The sequence below is a fragment of the Doryrhamphus excisus genome, chromosome 7 (assembly GCF_030265055.1).
Source record: "Doryrhamphus excisus isolate RoL2022-K1 chromosome 7, RoL_Dexc_1.0, whole genome shotgun sequence".
NCBI classification, from domain to species: Eukaryota; Metazoa; Chordata; class Actinopteri; order Syngnathiformes; family Syngnathidae; genus Doryrhamphus; species Doryrhamphus excisus.
The window spans coordinates 11898105-11921448 of record NC_080472.1 but is presented as its reverse complement, the minus strand read 5'-3'; the positions used below and the strand labels follow the sequence as shown (position 1 = coordinate 11921448).

General features: G+C 45.5%; 2 protein-coding genes across 13 annotated transcripts in view; one reads left to right on the top strand and one right to left on the bottom strand.

Annotated features, from left to right (window-relative positions):
• Positions 1-2546, top strand: part of alms1 (ALMS1 centrosome and basal body associated protein) — a 61488-nt gene extending 58942 nt beyond the window's left edge. For 2 of the 3 annotated variants that reach the window (XM_058077507.1, XM_058077506.1), the window contains one exon: positions 44-2546. In XM_058077507.1, the coding sequence (XP_057933490.1) occupies positions 44-103 (60 nt within the window). In that variant the 3' untranslated portion in view covers positions 104-2546. The remainder of the gene's footprint in view (positions 1-43) is intronic. The other variant, XR_009130312.1, reaches the window with a different exon arrangement.
• On the bottom strand, positions 214-23329 carry dctn1b (dynactin 1b). 10 transcript variants are annotated; one of them, XM_058077519.1, is made up of 30 exons: positions 23188-23329; positions 17751-18002; positions 14608-14686; positions 14477-14508; positions 13034-13054; positions 10573-10590; positions 9696-9716; positions 8101-8283; positions 7230-7427; positions 6934-7138; positions 6778-6856; positions 6537-6696; positions 6278-6382; positions 5996-6187; positions 5800-5916; positions 5558-5710; positions 5314-5474; positions 4225-4393; positions 4076-4144; positions 3796-4008; positions 3554-3715; positions 3245-3376; positions 3052-3180; positions 2844-2986; positions 2621-2781; positions 2076-2206; positions 1803-1998; positions 1445-1518; positions 1279-1368; positions 214-1107 (listed from the first exon to the last, which is right to left on the bottom strand). In XM_058077519.1, the coding sequence occupies exons 2-30, from the start codon at positions 17982-17984 to the stop codon at positions 970-972; spliced, it is 3765 nt and encodes a 1254-aa protein (XP_057933502.1). In that variant the 5' UTR covers positions 17985-18002; positions 23188-23329; the 3' UTR covers positions 214-969. The 10 variants fall into 10 exon arrangements, with proteins under 10 accessions (XP_057933502.1, XP_057933495.1, XP_057933496.1 ...); XM_058077512.1 differs by lacking the exon at positions 23188-23329 and adding an exon at positions 20466-20764; XM_058077513.1 differs by lacking the exon at positions 23188-23329 and adding an exon at positions 20466-20764 and having other exon boundaries at positions 8101-8280.
• Between the last annotated feature and the right edge of the window lie 15 nt (positions 23330-23344).

Sequence of the window (23344 nt, the reverse complement as noted above, 5' to 3'; positions counted from 1 at the left end):
CTTCACACGTGCACGCACCCTGAAAGTGGTTTGGTCTTTCCAGAGAATCACCAAGCGTCTCCTGGAGAACCGGCGAGCTGCCACACATGAAATACATTGGTAATTTAACCACAGATACCATTTAAAAAAATTTTTTTTACTTTTTTTTTTTACTGAGCCGAGCTGATTGTTTGAATTGATGGAAGGAATGTTTTATAGAATAAAACAAAGCCCAGCGTTTGACACACTTTATTGCCCGTTAAGTTCACATGAAAGGACTGTACGATGAAGCGCATTTTAACATATTCAACATCTTTTCTTTCTTTTCTGACTTTACCAACACTGAAGGTGTGGGATAAGCAGTACTATGAAGCTGGATTACGTCATCAGTCAAGTCAAGTCCGAGCGCATTTGGATAAAATAGGTCTACCCCAATCCTTCACTCTTATCTTTTTCAGAGACCACTTATTGATCAGTGGGTGGGTCTTTTGTAGGCTCTGATCTTGTATTGGTCAATACATGGTCTGATCTCCATGTGACATAACCAGCTTTGTAGTTCTGCCTATCCGGAGTTTCTCAAATTTCTTGTGGATAAGGAGACATCCTGCTCCGTCCGTACAGGCCTCGGTCAAGAAGAATAAATAAAACCAGAACTTCAAAAGGCAGCTCAGTGTCTAAAAGTTGCGTACAAGTGCAAAATAAATAAATCCACATCAATTAAATAGTTGGCGGCAAACTAAAGAAGGTTAAAGGTGACTTTGCAGAGTCGTTATGTCGCTTTGATGTGCAAAAGTAGCCTCTAATCAATGTAAACATTACAGAGGACGGACGGTACGCTAACATGCTACACAAGGCTAACAAACGCTCATGGACCGGAATTCACATGCAGCATTGAGAAGCTACCTCAGGAGCCGACCTCGCGATGATGCAAGCTCCCGGGTAAGCGTCGGGGCGTGAAAGCGGCGGGCTCGGATGGCGACGGACCGATGCTCAGCTCCTCAGCAGGCTATGGACGTTCTGGAGCTGACGCTGCGTCAGGACCAGGTGGTGGACCTGCTCCTGACCACGAGGACACGGTACCATCACGCGCCCCACCAGAACCTCCTTGCCTTGCTTCTCCTCCGTGGCCTAGAAAGCATCCAGAAAAAGGCTTCATTTACAGTTGAGCATATTTTACATTTATATTTATTATTATATTTTACCATTGAACATAATGAATTCCAAAGGTGGTATTAGTGTTGCTTTGGCCTACAGACGACTACACGACGACTACGCTAAAGAATACCAGAAAAACACTACCTTGATGAAGCAGGTAGAAGGGAATGTGGCAAAGTCGGACGACACTCGAGCGCCAGGTTGCTGTTTGATGACGTGTTCAGCGACTTCACCCTGAGGAGACGACACGCACCAACGTTGCTCAAAATGGATGAATGTCGTGTGTGTGTGTGTGTGTGAGACAAATCACCTTGAGTCTGTCCAGCGTATCTCGTAGAGACTGTAAGCGAGCCGTCTGCTCCAGAAGCTGAGCGCTGGGGGTCACTGGGAACAAAAAAATCAGGTTCAATGTCATTAATAGTTTTGTACTTTAAAAAAAAAATCCAATATTTACTTTTAATTTGTTAGTAGTTCTTTTGCTGTTTGTTTTTAAGAGAATTAAGACAGCTGGGATAGACTGATCAGTACAAAATGAATAATTGCACCCTCTGCTGGCTGCTGCAGGTACTGCCATTCTGGCTCTATGGTACTATTGGTAGCTCTATCAAACCAACGGGTGGATGTATTGATCATGCCAAGATTCCCCATCATCACCAAGTGTCACCCACCGGGACATTTCCCTGTGATGTCCACCACCTTGACGTTGGCGCTCATTTGCAGTAACGTCTCCAGCAGCTGGTCCGTCTTCCTGTAGAGGGCGCCAGAGAGCGCCACCGCGGGCGGATGACCCCCGCCGTCCCTGGAGGGCAGCTTGGTAACATGGAGTGGGGGCAGCGCCGCCAGTTGGCTGCGCATCTTCTCAGCCTGGAAGAAACATCAGATGATTTTTGGAAACGTGTTGCCCTCTGGTGGCAAAGAAAGAAAGTGGCGCCCCCGCCGACCTTCAGCCAGTTGTTTTCATTCTTCAGCTGCTTGATGCAAAGTCTCTGAGCTTCAATCTGACGAGTCAGCAGTGGCGAGTCCACCACCTGTACCCCCACGCCTGACGCCACGCCACCCGACATCAAGCCCGCTGTGGGTAGAACACGTGTGTCAGACGGTTAAGATGACATATTATTAGATATTACTAATAATAGATATTAGACGTGCAAAAGTTGAAAAATCTTATTTTATGCAGCAAATCCCAAAAAGAGGTAAATGTGTGATATGAGTGTTCAAAATGAAACATTGGAATATTTTTCATGCATGTTTGTACCTTTTTGATCCTCTGCACATAAAGTGGGAGATTAAGGAAAAGGGGAAATATGACAGCATTATATATGATAATATATAGTTAATATAATAATAAATTGTTATTAATATTAGTTAGCTTTTGTATGTATGTTGAGGTAAACCATCCACAACGCCTCCAAGACTACTTCCTGGTGGGTGGAGTCATGTGGTGGCCCGCCCCTTAGCATCACGTGGTGTTTTTTTAACCCCTCACCTCCTGCTGCTCCTGAGACAACAGACGCTATTCCCGACGGGCCTCGAACACCGTCGCCGGCCGCCTTGGATTGTCCGCTGACGCGCTGCTTAAGCTCCGCCTTCTCTGCCTCCAGCTGGTCGATGTCGGCCTGGAGGGCGTCCATCGTCTCCTCAAAGTCCCTGCAAGGAGGTTGCGTGAAGACGCCCAACATCCCGGATCTTTTTCAAAATGGATAACTTACTTCTCTTTCTTCTTGAGGAGGTTCTGAGCCTCGTCCAGTCGGGTTTGAATCTTCTCCACGCGCTCGTCGGCATCTCTGGAGGAACTGTCCAACTTCTTCTCCAGCAGACTGAGGCGGACGTTGGCCTCGCTCAGTTCTTCGCCCTGGAAAAGCCCAAGTGTGATCATCCGACCACGTGACGGTCCAGATGGTTAAAACGTGTCATCACCTTAATCTTCAACGACTTCTTCAGCTCCTTGATGACCGTCTCTCTGTCCTCCAGTTTCATGCCCAGACCTTCTGCATCCGTGATCTCTGCTCGCAGGACGGCGGCTCGCACGTCCACAGGGGGCGGGTCCTGGCAGGTGACGTGATGCCACGGTCATCGACGCGCTTCCTTATAAACGCCAACAAGAACTCACCTTGGTCTGAGGCCTCTCGGAGTCGTACTCTCCCTCCTGCATGGCGGTGGCCATCTTGTTCATTGTGGCGATGACGATGCAGCAGGACTGACGCAAGCACTCGTACGGGTTGGCGCCCGGGCTTCCGTAAATCTGGAAAATGGACCAACGTAACCACAGCAGCCATTTTCTATATTAGCTACTGATGCCATCAGTGACGATATGAGGAGATGCTGCCCCCTGCTGGTTCACAGACCATCCTGCATTTGTTGTGCATGAAGGAGACAGGAAGTTAAGTGTGCGGTGCCCTGGGCACAGCAGGAAACGCACCTGTTCACCAGCCTTGAACGCCACGTCCTCCAATTTGACGGCCGCCAGCCCCTCCTGCTCCCCCAGCGGTGACATCATCTGGGCCCCGGCGGCGGCCACCTCCTGCAGCACGGCCACCACCCATGTCAGGTGCTTGCGGCAGTCTGACAGGATGTCCGACACCTCGGGGGTGAAAGGACGTAGGACACGTTTAATAACACGGGATCATGACATGTGGCGCCACTAGGGGTCGTCGTGGTTACCTGCGGGCCGAAGCTGAGCGCCGTCGGGATTCCCGGGGCGTCGGTGCCCGGCATGCGGCGGCGTATCTTTTTGCAGAACTGCCGTACGTCGCTGCAGGACGTCTCCAGGTCCTTGAGCAGCACGGCCAGGTCGGCCTTCTCCTGGCCCGCGTGGAGGAAGGCCCTCAGACGCCCCACCTCCACCGCCATGCAGTCCAACGCGCTCTGAGTGAACTGGAAACGACAATCCACGCTTAGCGCGGCGCCAACGCCAGACGTGTCTTCGTTCATGCGGGCTCACTCTGATGTGGTCTGCCAGCTGCATGGTGCAGTCTTCGCTCTCCTCCGCCAGGTGGATGCTGTACAGGTGCTGGCAACACACGCTCTCGTTCAACCTCAACATGGCATTGTTGCAGTACATGCAGTACATACTACTACATTCAGCCCCACCTGATAGTACTTGATGGCCTTGGTCAGCGGCTCCACGTTGACCGTCTCATCCAGCTGGTCTTTGTGCAGCAGGTCTATGAGAAAGTCCAGGGACCGCTCGTGGACGCTCATCTCAGGGTACAGAGAGCCGATCTTCTTGTAGACCTCCACGCCGCACTGGGACAGGGCTCTGACCAGCACACAGGAGACATTAGACCAGGGGTCTCAAACTCGCGGCCCGCAGGCCAAAAAATGAGACGCTAGTTTGAGGCCCCCACCTTGATACCAAAGTTTAATGTTGAAATGACAGCTTAAAGCTGTGTGCACACCGGACACAATGAACATGATTTTGCCCCGCCCATACTGTTACCCTACCCTGTTACCCCGCCCTGTTTTGCTTTGGATTAGCAATGAAGCTAAAGGCTTATGACGCTGGGTACAAATAAATGCAGGAAATGATTTGGAATAAATACACGTCAAGATAAAGCATCTCATCAAACATGTTGTTAAAGTTACCACGCTGCTCCCAGATGGAACTGAGTACCATGCTAACTTGCTAATTGGGTACAATTATGAAGTTTCATTCATGTTCATGTTAAAGGTTAAATAACTGTTAATACTGTACATTTCAATCTGAAAATAATCATTTCTCTACCAACTGTATGTGGTTTCTTACGTTTTTCTTATTTGCTGTTTTATTATTATTTTACTTATTTATTACTGATTGATTGATTTATTGTCTTTATTCTTAGTTTGTTTATTTATTTTTTTAATCTGATTTTGTGTATAGAAAAATAAAAATGAAGATATTTGAGAACAGTGGAATGTTTTATCAGATATTTTGGTGTGGAAAACCGGAACCAAAGTACTGAAAAAGTGTAGGGTATAGCAGAAGCAAAAGCATTGAAGATAGTTTTTTATTGATTTTTTTCCCAGTTTTTAATAAATGCGTTTTGGTTTTTTTTTTGAAAACCTGATGCGGCCCGGCTTCATCCAGAACCTAGCTCCGGTGGCCCCCCCAGGTAAATTGAGTTTGAGACCCCCTGCATTAGACATTAGACACCCAGATCCCTCAGGGGTGACGTCTGATGGGGTCAAAGGGCAACGTACTGTTCATATTTGTGGAGCGTGGCCTGCAGTAGACTGAGGGAGTAAACCAGACCGCCGGCGAAGCTCAGCTGCTCCCCCAGGGACCCCCTGAGTCCAGTTCTTTCCACGCAATTCTCGTTGAGGTCAAACTTCTCCTGAGCTTGCTTGCTGACTAGCTCCGCCTACACACACACACACACACACACACACGGATGGAACCAGTGAACAAGTGTGTTTTCACTACAGATTGTAAAAGGTTGAAAACCTTGCAGACGAGTCGGGGGATGAGCAGCAGCACCAAGATGCAGTCGTGGTCTCCGCCATGACGGAGGAAGGACTCCGGCATGAAGGTGGTCAGGAGGGACACGTGTCGGTTGGCCTGACTGACCTCCATCTTCCTCAGCTCCATCTCGATGGCCTGCACGCAGCACGTACACACGCCAGGGCGGCATGAGACCTCCTCATGCGGTCCTCCACTGGAGGTATCACGCGGCACGGTCACCTGACCTTAGCGTAGGCCTTGGTTTCGGCAAACTTGATTTTAAAGTCAAACATCTCTGCGGGCGGCTGCTGTTGGAGCTCCGCGGAGGCTTCCTGCTGGCTGGTGAGCTCTCGGTTCACTTCCTGTTTGTGTGGACAAAAGGACCAATCGGGTGCTTTAGTAACTCCATGGAGAAGATCTCCTGCTGCACATCTCGTCTACCTGCAGGTGAGCCGTGAGCTCGCGGTACTTCTTGATGGTCTGCTGGTAGTCAGCGACCGTCTCCTGCGCGGCTTCCACACGCTTCTCAGCCTCTCGCACGCGGGCCCCGCCCAGATCCAGCATCTCCCTCAGCTCCAGCTCCGTCTCCCGGGCGTTCTCCTGCAGCTCGTCGTTCATCTCATTGATGGCCTCCTGCAGCCAGACCACGATGGACAGCAAGTCCGATCAGACGTCGGCAAGAGCATTGTTTCTTCGTGTCTGAACAGGAGGAAGTCCACCCACCAGGTCTGTGACGGTCTCCCTCAGCTCCCTGACCTTCTCCTCCAGATCCAGGTTTCTCTCAGTCAGGGTCTCCACCATCTCCTCAGCCCCCAAAGCGGCATCCACCTCCACCACAGATGATGTTGTTTATCAATAACTGATCAATGCTTGGTGCTTGACCTACTTTTCATATTTCATAACATCTCATGGATCCTTGGCCTCAATGAAGCATTTTCATCTCTCATGGTGGTCTACTGGGGGTGAGTCTCGTGAGTCTTACCTGCTCTTTCAGCTCATCAATGGTCTTTTCTGACACGGACATTTCTTCCTGCAGCTTCTCCTTCTGGCCCCTCAGAGCATCCAGCTCCACGTTCTTCTTCTCCATCTGCTTCTGCAACTTCACATGCTCCTGCTTCTCAGATGCCGATAGATCACGCATCCTGACGCAGAGGAGAAAGAGTTAGTATCACCTCCTCCACCTCCAAGTGATCCAGCGTATGAAGACGTGTCAGCAGACTCACCTGACCAGGGCTTCCTTCAGTCTGCTGTTCTGCTCCTCCAGCTGCTTGACATGGTAGCTGGACGCAGCGCCATCAGAGCCTGATTGACGTCACAAAACATGACAAGCTGAGATTGATTGATTGATGATGATTTCAACTTGTGTTTCCTAGTCATGCCTTTCTCTTCAATCTCGTGTTTGAGGATCTCCAGGTCCATGGTGAGCTCCTCCACCTTCTCCTTCATGGAGTCCACCTCCAGCTGCAGAGACTCTGCGCGCTCCTCAGCCATCTCCTTGTCCAGCGTGGCCATCTCGATGGCGTCGGCGGTGTCAGACATCTCCTCCATGTAGCGCTCCTTGGCCTCCAGGGCTTCTTTGGCTTCCTGGGCACAGACACACCACACACACACGCGTGTCCACCTCCACCTTCACCTTCACCTTCATGTATGTATGCACCCCAACCACGCCTCCTACCCTTTTGGCCTCCTTGAGTTGCTTCTGCAGCTCGGCCTGCTGCTCCTGCATCTTGGTCCTCCACTCCTGCAGCTGTTCCAGCTGGATCTTGTGCTTCTCCAGCTCCTTCAGCTTGGCCTTGTCCTCCGTGCGCTTCATCTTCAGGGTCTCCAGCTTCTCCTCCAGGTCCTTCACCTGAGCCCGCAGCGCTTCCTCCTCCTGAAACAGGAAGTAAGGTGTCTTATCTAGCTCACCTTTCTTGACCACTTCTTCCTCCAATATCACAGAGGTTAAAAACATGCGTGTTGTACGCCACTCTGGCCCTCCCACAAGCAACGGCCCCTTTTTAGCAGTCACACGTTTGACAGGCTGTTAAAATGTTGGCGAAAAACAACACTTCAAGTCAAGTGTCACGGCATCGCACCTGCGTCGCCATGGTGACATCCTCCTGAGGGGGAGACGTCATTAAACGTCATTAGAGATGAGGGCTGTTGTTTTTGGAGTTACTGAAACAAACGATTGGGGAAGATTGATAGGAAACGTCCAGAATATATGGTGTCCCTCCTGGCTCTGTCACGGGGAACCCAGGACTTCAATTCTCAAATTCAAATACTTTTTTTGGCTGATTTTATGAACCTGAAACCCCCTAAAGTCGTGCAATTGAGAAAATACACGTCTCTACAGATGAACACAAACTACACACAAGATGTGAGGATCCCTTTGAGGTCTCTGGTCTCGTAGCATCAAACCATGAAGTCAAATGTTTCCTTTGGAATTACCAACATTTCAGGTTCCACTCATCTTGGGGCATAACTGGCTCACTTATGGAAGCTTTATCATTTATGGATCAGCCTCGTTATCCATCATCCTCCCAACCACACCTCACCCTGACCTTGCTGGGGACGGGATGCAGGGGGGGAGGGTTCCCAGGAGAGTGGAGTGTGGGGATGACCGGGGCGGCTAGAGGGGTTTGGGCGGGCGTGCTGGGCTCGCTGCTGCTCATCTCCCCAGCCGATGCAGAGGCCGAGCCGGATGTCTGTCCCTTGGTCGTGGACCCGGGGGGGCGGCTGGTCTGCTGGAGGAGAAAGAGCGAACGTGGTGAACTACGTGGGAATAGAAGGAGAAATGGCAACACGATGATAACACAGTAGAAGAGTGTCCAGAGAGCGGCCATTTTAGTTCAGATATCCCAACATATACAGTACAGCAGGGGTCTCAAACTCGCGGCCCGCGGGCCAAATGTGGTCCGCGAGACGCTAGTTTGAGGCCCCCACCTTGATACCAAAGTTTAATGTTGAAATGACAGCTTAAAGCTGTGTGCACACCGGACACAATTAACATGATTTTGCCCCGCCCATACTGTTACCTTACCCTGTTACCCCGCCCTGTTTTGCTTTGGATTAGCAATGAAGCTAAAGGCTTATGACGCTGGGTACAAATAAATGCAGGAAATGATTTGGAATAAATACACGTCAAGATAAAGCATCTCATCAAACATGTTGTTAAAGTTACCACGCTGCTCCCAGATGGAACTGAGTACGATGCTAACTTGCTAATTGGGTACAATTATGAAGTTTCATTCATGTTCATGTTAAAGGTTAAATAACTGTTAATACTGTACATTTCAATCTGAAAATAATCATTTCTCTACCAACTGTATGTGGTTTCTTACGTTTTTCTTATTTGCTGTTTTATTATTATTTTACTTATTAATTACTGATTGATTGGTTTATTGTCTTTATTCTTAATTTGTTTATTTTTTTTTTAAATCTTATTTTGTGTATAGAAAAATAAAAATGAAGATGTTTGAGAACAGTGGAATGTTTTATCAGATATTTTGGTGTGGAAAACCGGAACCAAAGTACTGAAAAAGTGTAGGGTATAGCAGAAGCAAAAGCATTGAAGATAGTTTTTTTATTGATTTTTTTTCCAGTTTTTAATAAATGCGTTTTGGTTTTTTTTTGAAAACCTGATGCGGCCCGGCTTCACCCAGAACCTAGCTCCGGTGGGCCCCAGGTAAATTGAGTTTGAGACCCCTGCAGTACAGTATTGACCTACAGTGGATTCCTTTTACATGTTTAATACACAAAACAATACACTCAAACCTCAATTATAGCCAAAAACGAGTGTGACAGCTACCTATATAAGCCACCATGGGGCCAAAAAAATGTTGTGAGTGGCGGCAATTTGTTTAAGAAGTTGAGAAACACTATGGAGGTCAAGAAAGAACTTGAAGATGATTTCCTTTATCATTTGGAATTAGCACCTTTATTTATGAGCTTTAATTGTCGTTTTCTGCATGTAAAACTATATTGACATTACTTCCTATGGAAAAATGGCCTTGGTTTTCTTACGTTTGAGTTTTCATCCGACCTACTGGAAGGAAAAGTGAGGTAGTGAGGTACAACATTTGCTGCTTGAAGAAGAACCCTCGCTAATGCCAACTAGCGGAAATGGGAAGCCCTAGGAAATTTAAAGCAGGCTCACCTTGGGCCTTCTGGCCGTGGTCTGAAGAGGGAAAGAAGTAGGAGAGGTCAAAGGGCAGGAGTGGGAAGAGGAGGAGAGCAGGGAAGGGCAAGGGAACAAACAGGCAGGGTTAGTCATTGAAGGCATCAACAGCAAGTCCAAGTTTGCTTCCACGCGTTTACTTTCATTTTGGTTGGTAGACTTGAGGCATTCCCAAATAAATCACGGATGTAAAGTTTAAAAGACAAAATAGCAAATCATTGTTTCTCTCCTCCGCTAGCATCACGTAGCATCCAGACATGATGGATGCCAGACCCTCTGCTGGACCACGTGAGCCAACCACTCCGAGGGACAAAGCGACTGGCACCGCTGCTGTGACATGAATGACTGCATTGTGTGCAATGGGCCGAGGACCAGAACAGAACCAGGACCAGGACCAAAGGCAGTGACACGCCGCATCCACCACAATTCATTAGAAGACACCTGAACGTGAAACACAGTTACACAAGTTTCTAGCTTCCAAGATTAAGAGTTGCAGCGTGAAGCCGGAACTTGAAGAACAAACAAAGAGCATCTTTTCTGCTGACTAATCTCCAAGCATCCTGTAATTGCACGAAACTTTCCGCACGCCGACTCCCTCTCTCTGCCGTCCTGGGCTTCCGTCGCTTTGGATGGTTTTATTGGATTAGCGCGAGACCATTCGGCGGAATTTAGCCCGAGCTAACAGCTGTACCAAATAGGAGCTGACAGCCTCTTAAGCCAGAGCGTCACACAGCCAGCCTGGGAACCTGACAGCGGGTAAACATGACAAAGCACAAAGTCACCGCCGCTCAAATGCAATGATGGACAAGTGACCTCCTCTACAAACATATAGAAGCATCATGGCGGTGGTCTGTACCTTGCGAGGTGCTGGAGTCTGTCTCATCATATTTGCCAGAGAGGAAGACACACACAGAGACACAGGTGATAAGACAGGAAGACGAGACGTTTAAGGACAAACAGACAATCAAAGCAGTCAGCCGCTGCAGCGATGCGAATGGACACGGAGATGCTCCCCCAGCCTCCCTGCCGTCGTCCTCCTCCTAATCCCGGCGCCTCGCTTCCCTCTCGGCTGCGAAGAGCCCTCTGACGAGGGAGACGCCTTGCCTCCCTCCGCCTTTTGTCCCCGCCTCCTCCCTCCTGATCCTGTCCTCCGCGCTTCCTTCCCAGCCAATGTCCTGCTCCTGCATTACATCATCATGCGCCCTCTCCCCTCCCGGCACCCACCCGCTCATCCATCACCACGGCGACCACAGCAAGGGAGACGGTTAACTGACCGGCGGCGTGACAGAGACGCAAAGAGACAACATCGAGGACTGAAAGGGCGGGACGGCGGAGAAAAAAGCCACAAGACCGCAGATGTGAGCCTCTCCCGTCTCCTAGCAACGCCGATGCATCCTTCTGAGGGCTGCTGGTACAAGTCATCTGCCGTATGAGCGACGCCGTGTCATTTAAAAGACCGTGCGTTTGCATCAGTGGGGTCAAAAATTGACACCCTAAAATTTTTACGTTTTTTGTCAAAAATTGACACCCAAAAATTTTGGCGTTTTTGTCAAATTGACGCCCTAAAATTTTGGCGTTTTATTCCATTTTTGGGTGCTCCTGGGGCCCCTGTTGAGTGTGTGTGAGGTTTCCCTTGTTTGTTTTTTTTACCAGAAAAGTGCATTAGAAGCAAGTTGAAAAAAACTGAAAAAAATGACATACTAACCCCTTATGTTTTTTGTCAAAAATTGACACCCTAAAATGTTTATGTTTTTTGTCAAAAATTTACACCCTAAAATTTGGGCGTTTTATGCCATTTTTGGGTGCTCCTGGGACTCCTATTGAGTGTGTGTGAGGTGTCCCCTGTTTTTTCCCCTGTTGAAAAAAACTGAAAAAAACGACATACTAACCCCTTACGTTTTTTGTCAAAAATTGACGCCCTAAAATTTTTACATTTTTTGCCAAAAATTGACGCCCTAAAATTTTGGCATTTTATGCCATTTTTGGGTGCTCCTGGGGCCCCTGTTGAGTGTGTATGAGGTTGCCCCAGTTTTTTTTTTACCAGAAAAGTGCATTAGAAGCAAGTTGAAAAAAACTGAAAAAAAAACGACATAGCCCGGGGCCCATTTTTATTTTATTTATAAAAATAAAAGTCACCACTAGTGATCTATATTATCAAATCCTACACTCATTTGATTTGTCATCTACTAGCATCTGATAGCATTGAACATTTGAATCACACTTCCAATGTGTTCTTATAAGCAGCGAGGTGTTGCGGTCAAAGACATCACGTCATTTAGAAATATATGATAATACAGGTCAAATGTACCGCTGTTAAAAATAAACTACCATGTTGACATGTTTATTTCTGCGTCCTGAGATTTAGTTTGGCGATCCTTGATCGATTTGAACAATAGCATGAACCCGCCCCTCCCGAATGGACCGGAAGCTAATTGGCGTCGATACAGGTCTCAGGTTTCAAGCTAAACTCGGAGTCATGATCCTGCAGAGGTAACGCTGCTATCACGTTAGCCAAAGATGATTCAGAGAGCTGTGATAATATCCTCTTGAGCTTCACTAATCTTCTCTACTCAGCAGGCGGGGAGCGACGTCTAAGAGGATTTATTCAAGAAAGGATGCTTGATGGTGATCGTGAGCAGTCAAACCCAAAATACTTCATTGTGTGTGTGTGTGGGGGGGGGGGGGGGGGGGGGGGTCGCGGGTCAGGCCGGCGTGTAGGCGGTGTTTCTGTTACGACAACAAAGTCACACGGGAGGCTGCAAGAGTGTTTGGGTCTCCATTACTGTTCACGTGACAGGAAATGTCCTTTGTCGAAATATTAAACTTCCTGTCAGGCTGAGTGCCCGTCAGAGACCAGCTCCGCCTCCACAACGTTACAGAAAGGGATGGGGAACAATGTTTCCCAGAACTCCTTTAGAGATGGACGGTAGGAGAGCGTAAAGCCCAACAAGGATGACAGGAAGTCAACAGACTGCAGGCGGAGGGCGGCCCGCTTCAACTCGCCCGCTCTCTTATATTCAAGCGACGTCTCTTAAAGGGCGTGTCACGTTAAAATAAGAATAAAGATGGCCTCATGGGTTCATCATTGAAGCAAGCATTAAGCTGATCCACGGACAAGCTAACAGCTAAAAGCATAGTCAGGTGACGGGAAGGCGTGGCATCTTTCCATTTGCTGAATTTGGGAAACAAGACAAGTTGGCGGGGTCGAATGAGGGGCACGGCGGCCCTGTTGCCATGCAGCAGTGCGGCGGTTACCACGGTTACCACAGCAGCCTGTGACACGAACACATTAGCAAAGCCAGAGAAACATGCGGCACCTTTTTGGGCTTGACTCCTCGCTGCGTGGTGGAAGGACAGAAGGAAAGGATGGGAGGAAAGGGAGGAAGGGAGGGTGAGGGGTTAAAGGTCAGGCTGGTCATTGGCATGCGAGTGGAGGTGATCGGGACAGTAGCAACCCGTTGGATCACAAACAAAGATAAGAAATATCTTCACAAACATCACATCTGTCGCACACACACAAACACACACAAACGCACACAAACGCACACAAACGCACACGTTTCTGATCGAGAAAACTCATTAATCTTTATTGATTTCATAATTTAAGTCCAAATCAGCCTAATAATGACATCAACTGAACACTCATTCATCAACTATTCCTGTACAATAACCAAAGTTAATGAGGCCAGCGAGGTTTTACAGAGCACTGCCGCCCCCTAGTGGACAGATCGGAACACTGCCAACAAAGGCACGTTTATGGAAATTAAACCAAGATTTCTAGACTTTAAGACATTGAAAATTCGAAAGTTATTGCATTAATTATTTAATTAAAAAATTTAAAAGATGAACTGGTGTAAAATATTAGTCCGAAACAACAAGCAATTTGGGAATTTGCAGGCTAAAGTCCGAAACAACAAGCACCCTGGGAGTTTATATGCTAAAGTCCGGAACAACAAGCAACTTGGGAATTTATAGGCTAAAGTCTGAAACAACAAGCAACTTGGGAACTTATAGGCTATAGTCCAAAACAACAAGCAACTTGGGAATTTAGAGGCTAAAGTCCAAAACAACAAGCAACTTGGGAATTTAGAGGCTAAAGTCCGAAACAACAAGCAACCTGGGAATTTATAGGCTAAAGTCCGAAACAACAAGCAACTTGGGAATTTGCAGCTAAAGTCCGAAACAACAAGCAACCTGGGAATTTATAGGCTAAAGTCCGAAATAACAAGCAACCTGGGAATTTATAGGCTAAAGTCCGAAACAACAAGCAACCTGGGAATTTATAGGCTAAAGTCCGAAACAACAAGCAACCTGGGAATTTGCAAGTGTTGTGACAGAAAACAAGCCAATGTTTTGTTTATATGTGACAGGAAACAGGTCCACCGCCAAAGGCGCCATCTTGTGTTTTGGGAGGCACACGGCATCAAAGTGAGAGAGCAACTTATTTCAGCCACGTAATGAATTTAGTGACTGGACACAAACTGACTTTGCTAGGAATTGAGCCTGGTCTTCCAGCATGATGCACTCTTAGTAGGGACATCTGGACCATTCATGGCCATACTGTGTTGTGAGGACATTTCTACATTCCCAGTAGAGCCTTCAATGACGGAGCGCCAAAGAGCAGATCGAGGGCTTCAGACCAGGTTGGGATTACGTGCTAGGCAGTACTGATGATGGAGGTTAGGTAATATGCCTTATAAGAGTACTTTTATATCTACACGCAGTATACAGCTATGTGACTGTAGCATGATGGGACTCACCAGTTTGGTTGACTTGGACGTCTCCAGCATGTCTGCGGGGATAGGAACAAGGACTCAGACCACATAAACTATCTAGACACAGCTTCTTTGGAGCCACTGTTACTTCTATTGTAGAGATGAGAATGTAATACCTCGTTTGGGAACCTTTGTGGTGCTGGACTCGGGGGTCTCTGGGGACGTGGTGTCGGCGCCATCATCAACCAGCTGGATCTAAAACACCAAGCGGCCGTCAGTATAATCTTCAAGCACTACACGGACCTGAATATTGATAGATGCTTGTTTGCTTTCTTAGCATAAATGGACAGTATATATTCCCTTCATGTTACATTTATTAAGCACCCTCTAGGCCAGGGGTCTCAAACACGTGGCCCGCAGAACACTAGTTTGAGGCCCCAGCCTTGATATGAAAGTTTAATGTTAGTGCGGCCCGCGCAAGTTTGATATGGATGCTGTATGGTATCATGTACCCAGAAAAAATTATTACGTTTGATTCATGTTCATGTTAAAGGTTAAATAACTGTTAATAGTTATCCTCCCTATCCGTGTGGAAGTGGTAAGTTTTTGGCTATTTAAGTTTAAAGGAAATAACTTGAAAGCTACCGTTTAGGTCGCTAGCTCTCTAGTTTGCGAGTTAGCATGTGCCTCAAGACCCTGCAGTTGCGCAATATGTTGTAAATAAAAAGAGTATAAATGTGACTATAGTCGTGTTTTGTCATGTCTACAGGGCTCTAATAATGCTTTGTTCATTTTAATCTGAAAAAAATCATTTGTCTACCCACCAACTATATGTGGTTTCTTAAGTTTTTATTATTTGCTGGTTTATCATTATTATTATATTTATTTATTACAGATTGATTGATTTTCTTTATTCTTGATTTGTTTATTTATTTTTCATCTTATTTTGTGCAGAAAAATAAAAAGGAAGATATTTGAGAACAGTGGAATGTTTTATCAGAGCTTTTCTTGTAGAAAATCGGAACCAAAGCACTGAAAAAGTTTGTATATTTTTCTGTTTTTAATAAATGCGGGTTTTCTTTTGGAAAACCTGATGTGGCCCAGCCTTGCCCAGACCCTAGCTCCAGTGGCCCCCAGGTAAATTGAGTTTGAGACCCCTGATCTAGGCAATATGAAAAATGTAGTGTCCGAGGGAATTTTGTATGTTTCTTTGGTCCAAACAGGAAAACAAAAACAGGAATGCAGCCTGAAGCAGCAGAAAAGTGTGCCGGAAGCAGAGTCACCTCAGACCCACACGAGGCTACTGCATCAATGTAGTATTTATAGCTAATGTGGTACCATGCAAAAGTATGGAGGACCAAAACTGCCAAAATAATAAATAAATAAATGTGAAAATAAAAACAAAAATGAAAAAAAAATCAAAAAATTAAATACAAAAAAATAAATATAAATGGAAATAAAAACAAAAATAAAAAATATATATACATAAATAAATAAATAAAAGCAAAAATAAATACAAAAATAAAAAACAAGATTCAAAAATTAAAAATAAATACAAAAATAAATGTAGAAATAAATACAAAAATAAATATATAAATAGAATGACATATCAATAAATAAATAAAAGCACTCTGCTCTCATATGTATTTATTTCATGCTGCAGACAATGTCAGCTTGAAATGCAGAAGGAAAAACTATTCAAATGAGGGGCCGGTCCTAAGTGTGTCTTGGGTTGAACTGTTCGCCTATTGGTTGATCGACATGTGAGTGCGAAAATCGACTAGGTATGCCTGCAAACAGCCACAGCAAGAGGAAGTCACCACACCACTCTCAATGGCGGTAAATATGGCTGCAATCTCCAGGGATCTCCGTTTGCTAGCAGATATTTCGGATAATGCTTCCCCGGATTACCTGCTTTTCCGGGTGGAAGCCTTATTGGAGCAGTTAATTCACACAAATGAAACAACAGACTCAGAGGTCGACCCTGTAGTTTACAGGACCTTGTGTGAAGTTGTGGAGTACCTAAACATTCAAATCGCAAGTTCTGGTGACAGTGGACAAGTTGGTCGTCCATCGCTTGGTCCATGCAAGCCGTGGAGACTTACTTGTTCGCGGGTCTGAAAATCCACGAAATAGCCCACCTGCTCGGTGTGAGCGAGAGAACACTGCACCGTAGAATGGCGGAGCATGGTGTCAGGTGAGTTTGCATGACAGTGTCATATTGTATAACTTTACAATGAATATGTGGTTATGTGGCTTATTCAAAAGCTTAGTCGTAGAAGACCGTATGGCTCCTCTTATCTTCTTCAGTCGTGCTCCACTTTCCGCCATGACTTCTCTTTGTCTTTTCCCCGCAGCTTCAGTCAAATCCACGATTCTTCACAATCTGTTCATTTTCTGTCCCGGTAAATGTATACTTTTCTCCCTGTATACTTCCTCTTGCTGTGGCTGTTTGCAGGCATACCTAGTCGATTTTCGCACTCACATGTCGATCAACCAATCAACCAACAGTTCAACCCAAGACACACTTAGGACCGCCCCCTCATTTGAATAGTTTTTCCTTCTGCATTTCAAGCTGACATTGTCTGCTGCATGAAATAAATACATATGAGAGCAGAGTGCTTTTATTTATTTATTGATATGTAATTCTATTTATATATTTATTTTTGTATTTATTTCTACATTTATTTTTGTATTTATTTTAAATTTTTGAATCTTGTTTTTTATCTTTGTATTTATTTTTGCTTTTATTTATTTATTTATGTATATATTTTTTTTCTTTTTTGTTTTTATTTCCACTTTTATTTATTTATTTATTTATTTATTATTTTGGCAGTTTTGGTCCTCCATACAAAAGAGGCTAGATCAGGGGTGGGCAAACTTTTTGACTCGCGGGCCGCATTCATTTAACAAAATTGACAGGGGGCCAGACTATATATTTTACGCATATAATTCTAACAGTCCACCTGGAATGATTGTATCTGTAAGTGTCATGCAACCTGCTATGTATATGTGCCTGTGTCCTTTTTTCAGGAGCACTTTGTAAACAGCAGATCACATCAAATAAAAAAATTGATTAAAAAAAAAACTACCTAAACCATCAAAAGGTTGGCTAAAGCCATGATATCAGGTTGTATGTATGTATTGTCAGGTTAAGTTTGGAAAGAACGTGCGGGCCATATTTAAACACTTGGCGGGCCGGATGTGGCCCCCGGGCCATAGTTTGCCCACCCCTGGGCTAGATGTTCTCTAAAGGACATCCATCCAAAACGCTTGCTATAAAAAAAGTGGATTCTGCCCCCGGTGGACATCATCGTACCTGCGACTGTCTGACGAATATGCCGTGATTCTCCTCGCAGGTGAAATAGCGCTTGCCCTGCACGGTGCCGTCGTTCTTGCCTTTGGCCTCGTCCAGGATGACGCCGACCCATTTGCCCGAGGCGAAAAGCGTGGTGCCGATGTAGGCCACCGTGCCGCGCTGCCCCTTGCCGATCACCTCCACCAGGGAGCCCACCTTGGCTGGCCGGCCGCCGCCGCTGCCGTCCGAGCTCATCCTGACGCTGCTGGCGGTCTGCGTGAGCACAGAGTAAAGAATGGGACAGTTACCTCCTTCAGTTTGATTGGTGCACCATTGTAGACGACCACAATGTATCCCGCTGTTTTGCTTCTTCTTACACTTTTACATGTATGTGACGGTTAAGATAGTTCAAATGTGACATAAAAACATTCCCTTGTCGGGATTAAATCAAAATGATGGAATAATGGAAAAGGGTGCAAGCGCCTGTTGTAGCCACCTACAGGGTGTAACTGTGCCAGGACAGGAAGTAGATGCTGTGTCATTGTGGGATGAATCAAAGGCATCAAATATTATCGGTGATGCTGTGCAGCAACATCATCCTGCGTGCCGCCGTGGGACAAACGATGACTCAGCAGAGTTTATTATTACTATCCTCCCTCTCAAAACGCAAGCAAACAACCTCTGCAGCTCTTTGGGACAAAGCAGAATTAAGACACAATGAAGCAACCGGCGCCGTTAGGACCGCATCCTGGTTGGGAAACAGTCCTTGCTAAACGCCAACGCACACGGAAAGTGGACACATAAGGGCGAGCTTACACAAAACATACAGGAAGGAGTGCAAGCACAGAGAGTGTTTTGTTTCTGTGTACGGTCACGTCACAAAAATCTGTCAGAGAATGTTAATGAAGGTAAAACCACGGTGTCTAAAGGATGCCGAAGTATAAGCCACAAGCCGGGGGCGGCCCTTAATCCGGTCTGAACAAGAATTACAACCTGAGAAGAAGTAGTAGTATTGCATTAATTACTTCATTAAATCATTTAAAAGATGAACTGGCGTAAAAACTTAGTCCGAAACAACAATCAACTTGGGAATTTGCAGGCTAAAGTCCGAAACAACAAGCAACCTGGGAATTTGCAGCCTAAAGTCCGAAACAACAAGCAACTTGGGAATTTATAGGCTAAAATCCGAAACAACAAGCAACTTGGGAATTTTGCAGGCTAAAATCCGAAACAACAAGCAATTTGGGAATTTGTAGGCTAAAGTCCGAAACAACAAGCAACCTGGGAATTTGCATGCGAAAGTCCGAAACAACAAGCAACTTGGGAATTTTGCATGCGAAAGTCTGAAACAACAAGCAACTTGGGAATTTGCATGCGAAAGTCCAAAACAACAAGCAACTTGGGAATTTGCATGCGAAAGTCCAAAACAACAACCAACTTGGGAATTCATAGGCTAAAGTCCGAAACAACAAGCAACTTGGGAGTTTATAGGCTAAAATCCGAAACAACAAGCAACTTGGGAATTTACAGGCTAAAGTCCGAAAAAGTCAGAGAATGTTAATGAAGGTAAAACCACGGTGTCTAAAGGATGCCGAAGTATAAGCCACAAGCCGGGGGCGGCCCTTAATCGGGTCTGGACAAGAATTACAACCCGAGAAGAAGTAATAGTACCACACGTCCTAGAAAAACATCATACCTCATCCTAAAAGGTGTCGTGCTACACATCACGTCCTACAAAACAACAGTGCCTAAGTACATACGTGTGTTCCCTGATGTTTGCTGCTCGCAGCTGACGGCCAATCAGGGCTAGCTGAATTATTTAGCGCCATTCTACTCTTTCAACACACGCAACGAATTAAACACCAACAAATGCAAAGAAACACCGCCAATCTGCATGCTATGCTAACTCAATGCTAAGCTACGTCAAATATATCTTAGATGTGTAAAACTGTGTTTAAAAAAAGTGTTTTTGTGATCCTAAAGATGCTACGCCGTTACGCTTAGATCTGTTACAAATGAGCACATGTCAGCTAAAACGTTTATAAATGTTGTTTTGTACTTTGAATGTTGTATTTGTCATTTAAGATGCAATACTACCCTTGGTAATTGGTAATTCTGCAATTCTGTGCTATGCTAGGCTTGGCAAGGCTAGGCTAAGCTGCCTATATCTATCAAAGACTAGCATGGAAGCCATATTACTTAAAAAAGTAATATTCTGTTTGCACTCTGAAGAGAGAGACAGTCATATATAAAAATGAAAAATGAAATAAAATTATTTGAAATATGCTATCTATGCTAAGTAAGATTGTTTCACTTCAAATCTTGACTGATGTGTTTTGGTGCTCTTAAGGGGGAACGAGCATAAAGATGTTATGCTACGCTATGTTGTGCTATGCATGGAAGCTATTGTTACTACCAGACAAAAGCAGGCTTAAAAATTCTATATGTAATAAAATATATGACTGATGATGTCACATGGATGACAAACAGGAAGTCGTCTGCATGTCGTTATTAGCGTGTCACAATGTGTTGATAGCCTGATAAAACACAGCCAGCCAGCCAGCCACCTGGCGTACATCATCCTACATTATGCAGGAGTTACAGTCAAGAACCGGACCTCGGGAGCACAAAACGAAAAGAGGGGACAAAGCGAGCCGCTGAAATGGATTTGAAACGGTTCATTCAAACGGCGACACACGGCGGTGTCCATTGATGCTAGCAGATCAAAGCGCTCACCCGGCTGAATGCACTCCTCCTCGTTTGTGACATGTTCCTGCCAAAACAATAGTCCAGCCTACAATGGAGCGATGACGAGAAGAGTGATGCTGAGTCTTTCCAGAACCATCCTTATCCTGATGCTGTCCCTAAAGTCCCCATTTATCCTCCTCCTTGGTGGTCACACCAGGGGGGGGGAAGACGGACACCAAGAAGAACTTTGTGATCCACGCCACTCTGAATGAAATGCAGAGGCTGGAAGCAGACCGAATGCATCAGCTGAGCGCAGGCACTGTTATACACTCCTGCCTGTGTGTGTGTGTGTGTGTGTGTGTGTGTGCTGGTTTTAATGCGAGGGAGGCTGGTCATGCCCAGACAAAGGCACTGGGTCCTAAAGCCTGCAGAGACAATGACAATTCTGGGTTGCGTCTACAATCTATTGCTACATTGCTGTTTCCCACCTCCATGTGCCTTCTCATGCCCACCACTTTATAGAGAAGCAGGCTTTGCTACACATCTTAAAATGCAGTCTGGAGCTGTATGCTTGATCTAAGGCTTGAGGCTAAGCTAGTATGATGTTGCTATTAAAATATGACATGTGTCCTCCTAATGTTCGGTTGCTGTACTGTATGCGATAAAGTATGCTTCTTGGAGCTACCACCGTGTCAGAGACAGGCATGGACAAATATAGCAAATATATAGCTCATTAAAACTGTGTTTAAAAAATGTGTTTTTGTGATCCTAAAGATGCTACGCCGTTACGCTTAGATCTGTTACAAATGAGCACGTCAGCTAAAATGTTTTTAAATGTTGTTTTGTACTTTGAATGTTCTATTTGTCATCTAAGATGCAATTTGAATGTTGTATTTTGGTGTGTCTTCTACTCTGTTTACTTGCTTTATTCAACTCCATTCTCTATTTTGAAAAGCGCTATACAAATAAAATGTATTATTATTGGGATAGGCTCCAGCACCTCCCGCGACCCTCGTGAGGATAAGCAGTAGAAAATGAATATTATTATTATTATTATTATTAACATTAAAGCTACAGACACAACAACATAGTAATTATTCCCAGTAGGGCTTACATAAAGCACTTTTAAAAACACATACACACTTGTATGACCTCTAATTGCGACTTGTGCGACTTCTTTTAACATGGTGAAAAATAGTATAGTATGGAGCACTTGACCAGATAGCTGCCATCCCTCCACTTTCAAAAAGAACAACAATTGTGAGGTGTGAGCGTGGACAAAGGACGTGACGCTATGTTGTGCTATGCATGGAAGCTATTGTTACTAACAGACGGAAGCAGGCTTAAAAATGCTACATGTAATAAAATATATGACTGATGATGTCACACAGATGACAAACAGGAAGAGTATAGTATGGAGCACTTGACCACATAGCTGCCAACGCTCCGCTTTCAAAAAGAACAACAATTGTGAGGTGTGAGCGCGGACAAAGGACCGACGTGATAAGCAGTAATGCATCAAACCTCAAACAAAAGGCGGCCGGGTGAGAGAGAGAGAGAGTGAGGATTAACTTCCTTCTGCAAGCCAACGCGACTGCATGGCTGGATGTTTTTCCACCACCACACCTCTTTTGTTAGTCTGCAAAGGACAGCTTCCAGGAAGGAGAAATGGCCTCATCGCTCCTAGCCGGCTGAGTCATGGATCTACTTCATGTATATTGATATGAATACGAAAGACAAAAGTATCGGGAGACATGGCTCTTCTGCTGTGTGCTGTGAACACTTTCGGTATGATAGTGATGGCCGTCGTGCAGCATGCGTGAATCAATGCATGAGACGCTTGTGATTTTCGTCCCTCGCCCCCTGCCGCTGGCCAACCCCAAAAGGGTAAAGAAAGTTGGAGTGTGTAAATATTATTACGTAGCATCTCCTAGTCTCTACACGGCAGCACACAGGAACTAGCGCCTCACAACTCCAGGCTGATGTGGTTTGCATCGCAAGGTGGGTCTCACCATTAACAGGCGGTACAGTGGCGAGGGAAAACCCCAAGGACTAATCTGTCCCGTGGACAGGAAGCAAATCAAAGCAGTTCCTGGAGCCAAGATCTGTGTGGGTTCCCTCATGCCACTGGAGGTCCAACTGACAAAATACCCAAGCGCTGCATTGTTGGTTTTGTGTATCTTTCATTCAAATGCTGCAAATGAATGTTTGTCTATATATGTAAAGTATGCATTTTGTATGTACAGTATATATATATATATATATATATATATAGATTTTTTACACACATCAATTAAGGCCAACAGCTTCCTGTACTGTAAACCAATTAACACCTACTTATTATCATTATTACATATCTGTTGGCAAAGTAGAGAATAAAACACATCAGAACATGAGGTGACATTTTGTTCCTCAACCAAACTTGACTGAATGATATAAAAACAGTGACAATTCAGATAATGATTAATTCGTTAAACTCAGCCTAATACTAATTCCCCGATATGGATGAGCTCTGCCTGTCTACATTGTTTTTATTATCACCATACAAGCTCAGTACACAGCAGTTATGTTATTTAATGCGTGTTATTTATATTAATTATCCATCAGCTGTCAGCGGGACACTCCCTAAGCTAGCATGTTAGCCTCGGATAGCTCCCGCTAGGAAAAAAACGTCCCACTAAAGCACAATAAATGCGAGTCAAAATAGCTCTGAATGTGATTTGTGGGCTTAAATTGTCTTTCTACACGGACAAACACCGCCGAAGCCTACCTGGTTTTATCCGTAAATCAGGCTGGCTGCTCGGCTTCTGCCACTCGCATCCATCCATGGAGGGCAGAGCGGAGTGGACCTGCTGAGGTGTCCGAAGGGATGCCTGAACAGATCGGCAACGAGGAGCCACGTAACAACAAAATAAAACTATTACCAC

What these genes read in the sequence shown, in the direction of transcription:
- dctn1b (XM_058077512.1), bottom strand. Translation starts at nt 20,498, where the DNA reads ATGTCACAAACGAGGAGGAGTGCATTCAGCCGG. An exon ending in ACACGAGATTGAAGAGAAAG is followed by an intron (nt 6,857 to 6,933) that starts GCATGACTAGGA and finishes GACGTCAATCAG; the next exon opens with GCTCTGATGGCGCTGCGTCC. An exon ending in CGTTCAAGGCTGGTGAACAG is followed by an intron (nt 3,377 to 3,553) that starts GTGCGTTTCCTG and finishes TCCATTTTCCAG; the next exon opens with ATTTACGGAAGCCCGGGCGC.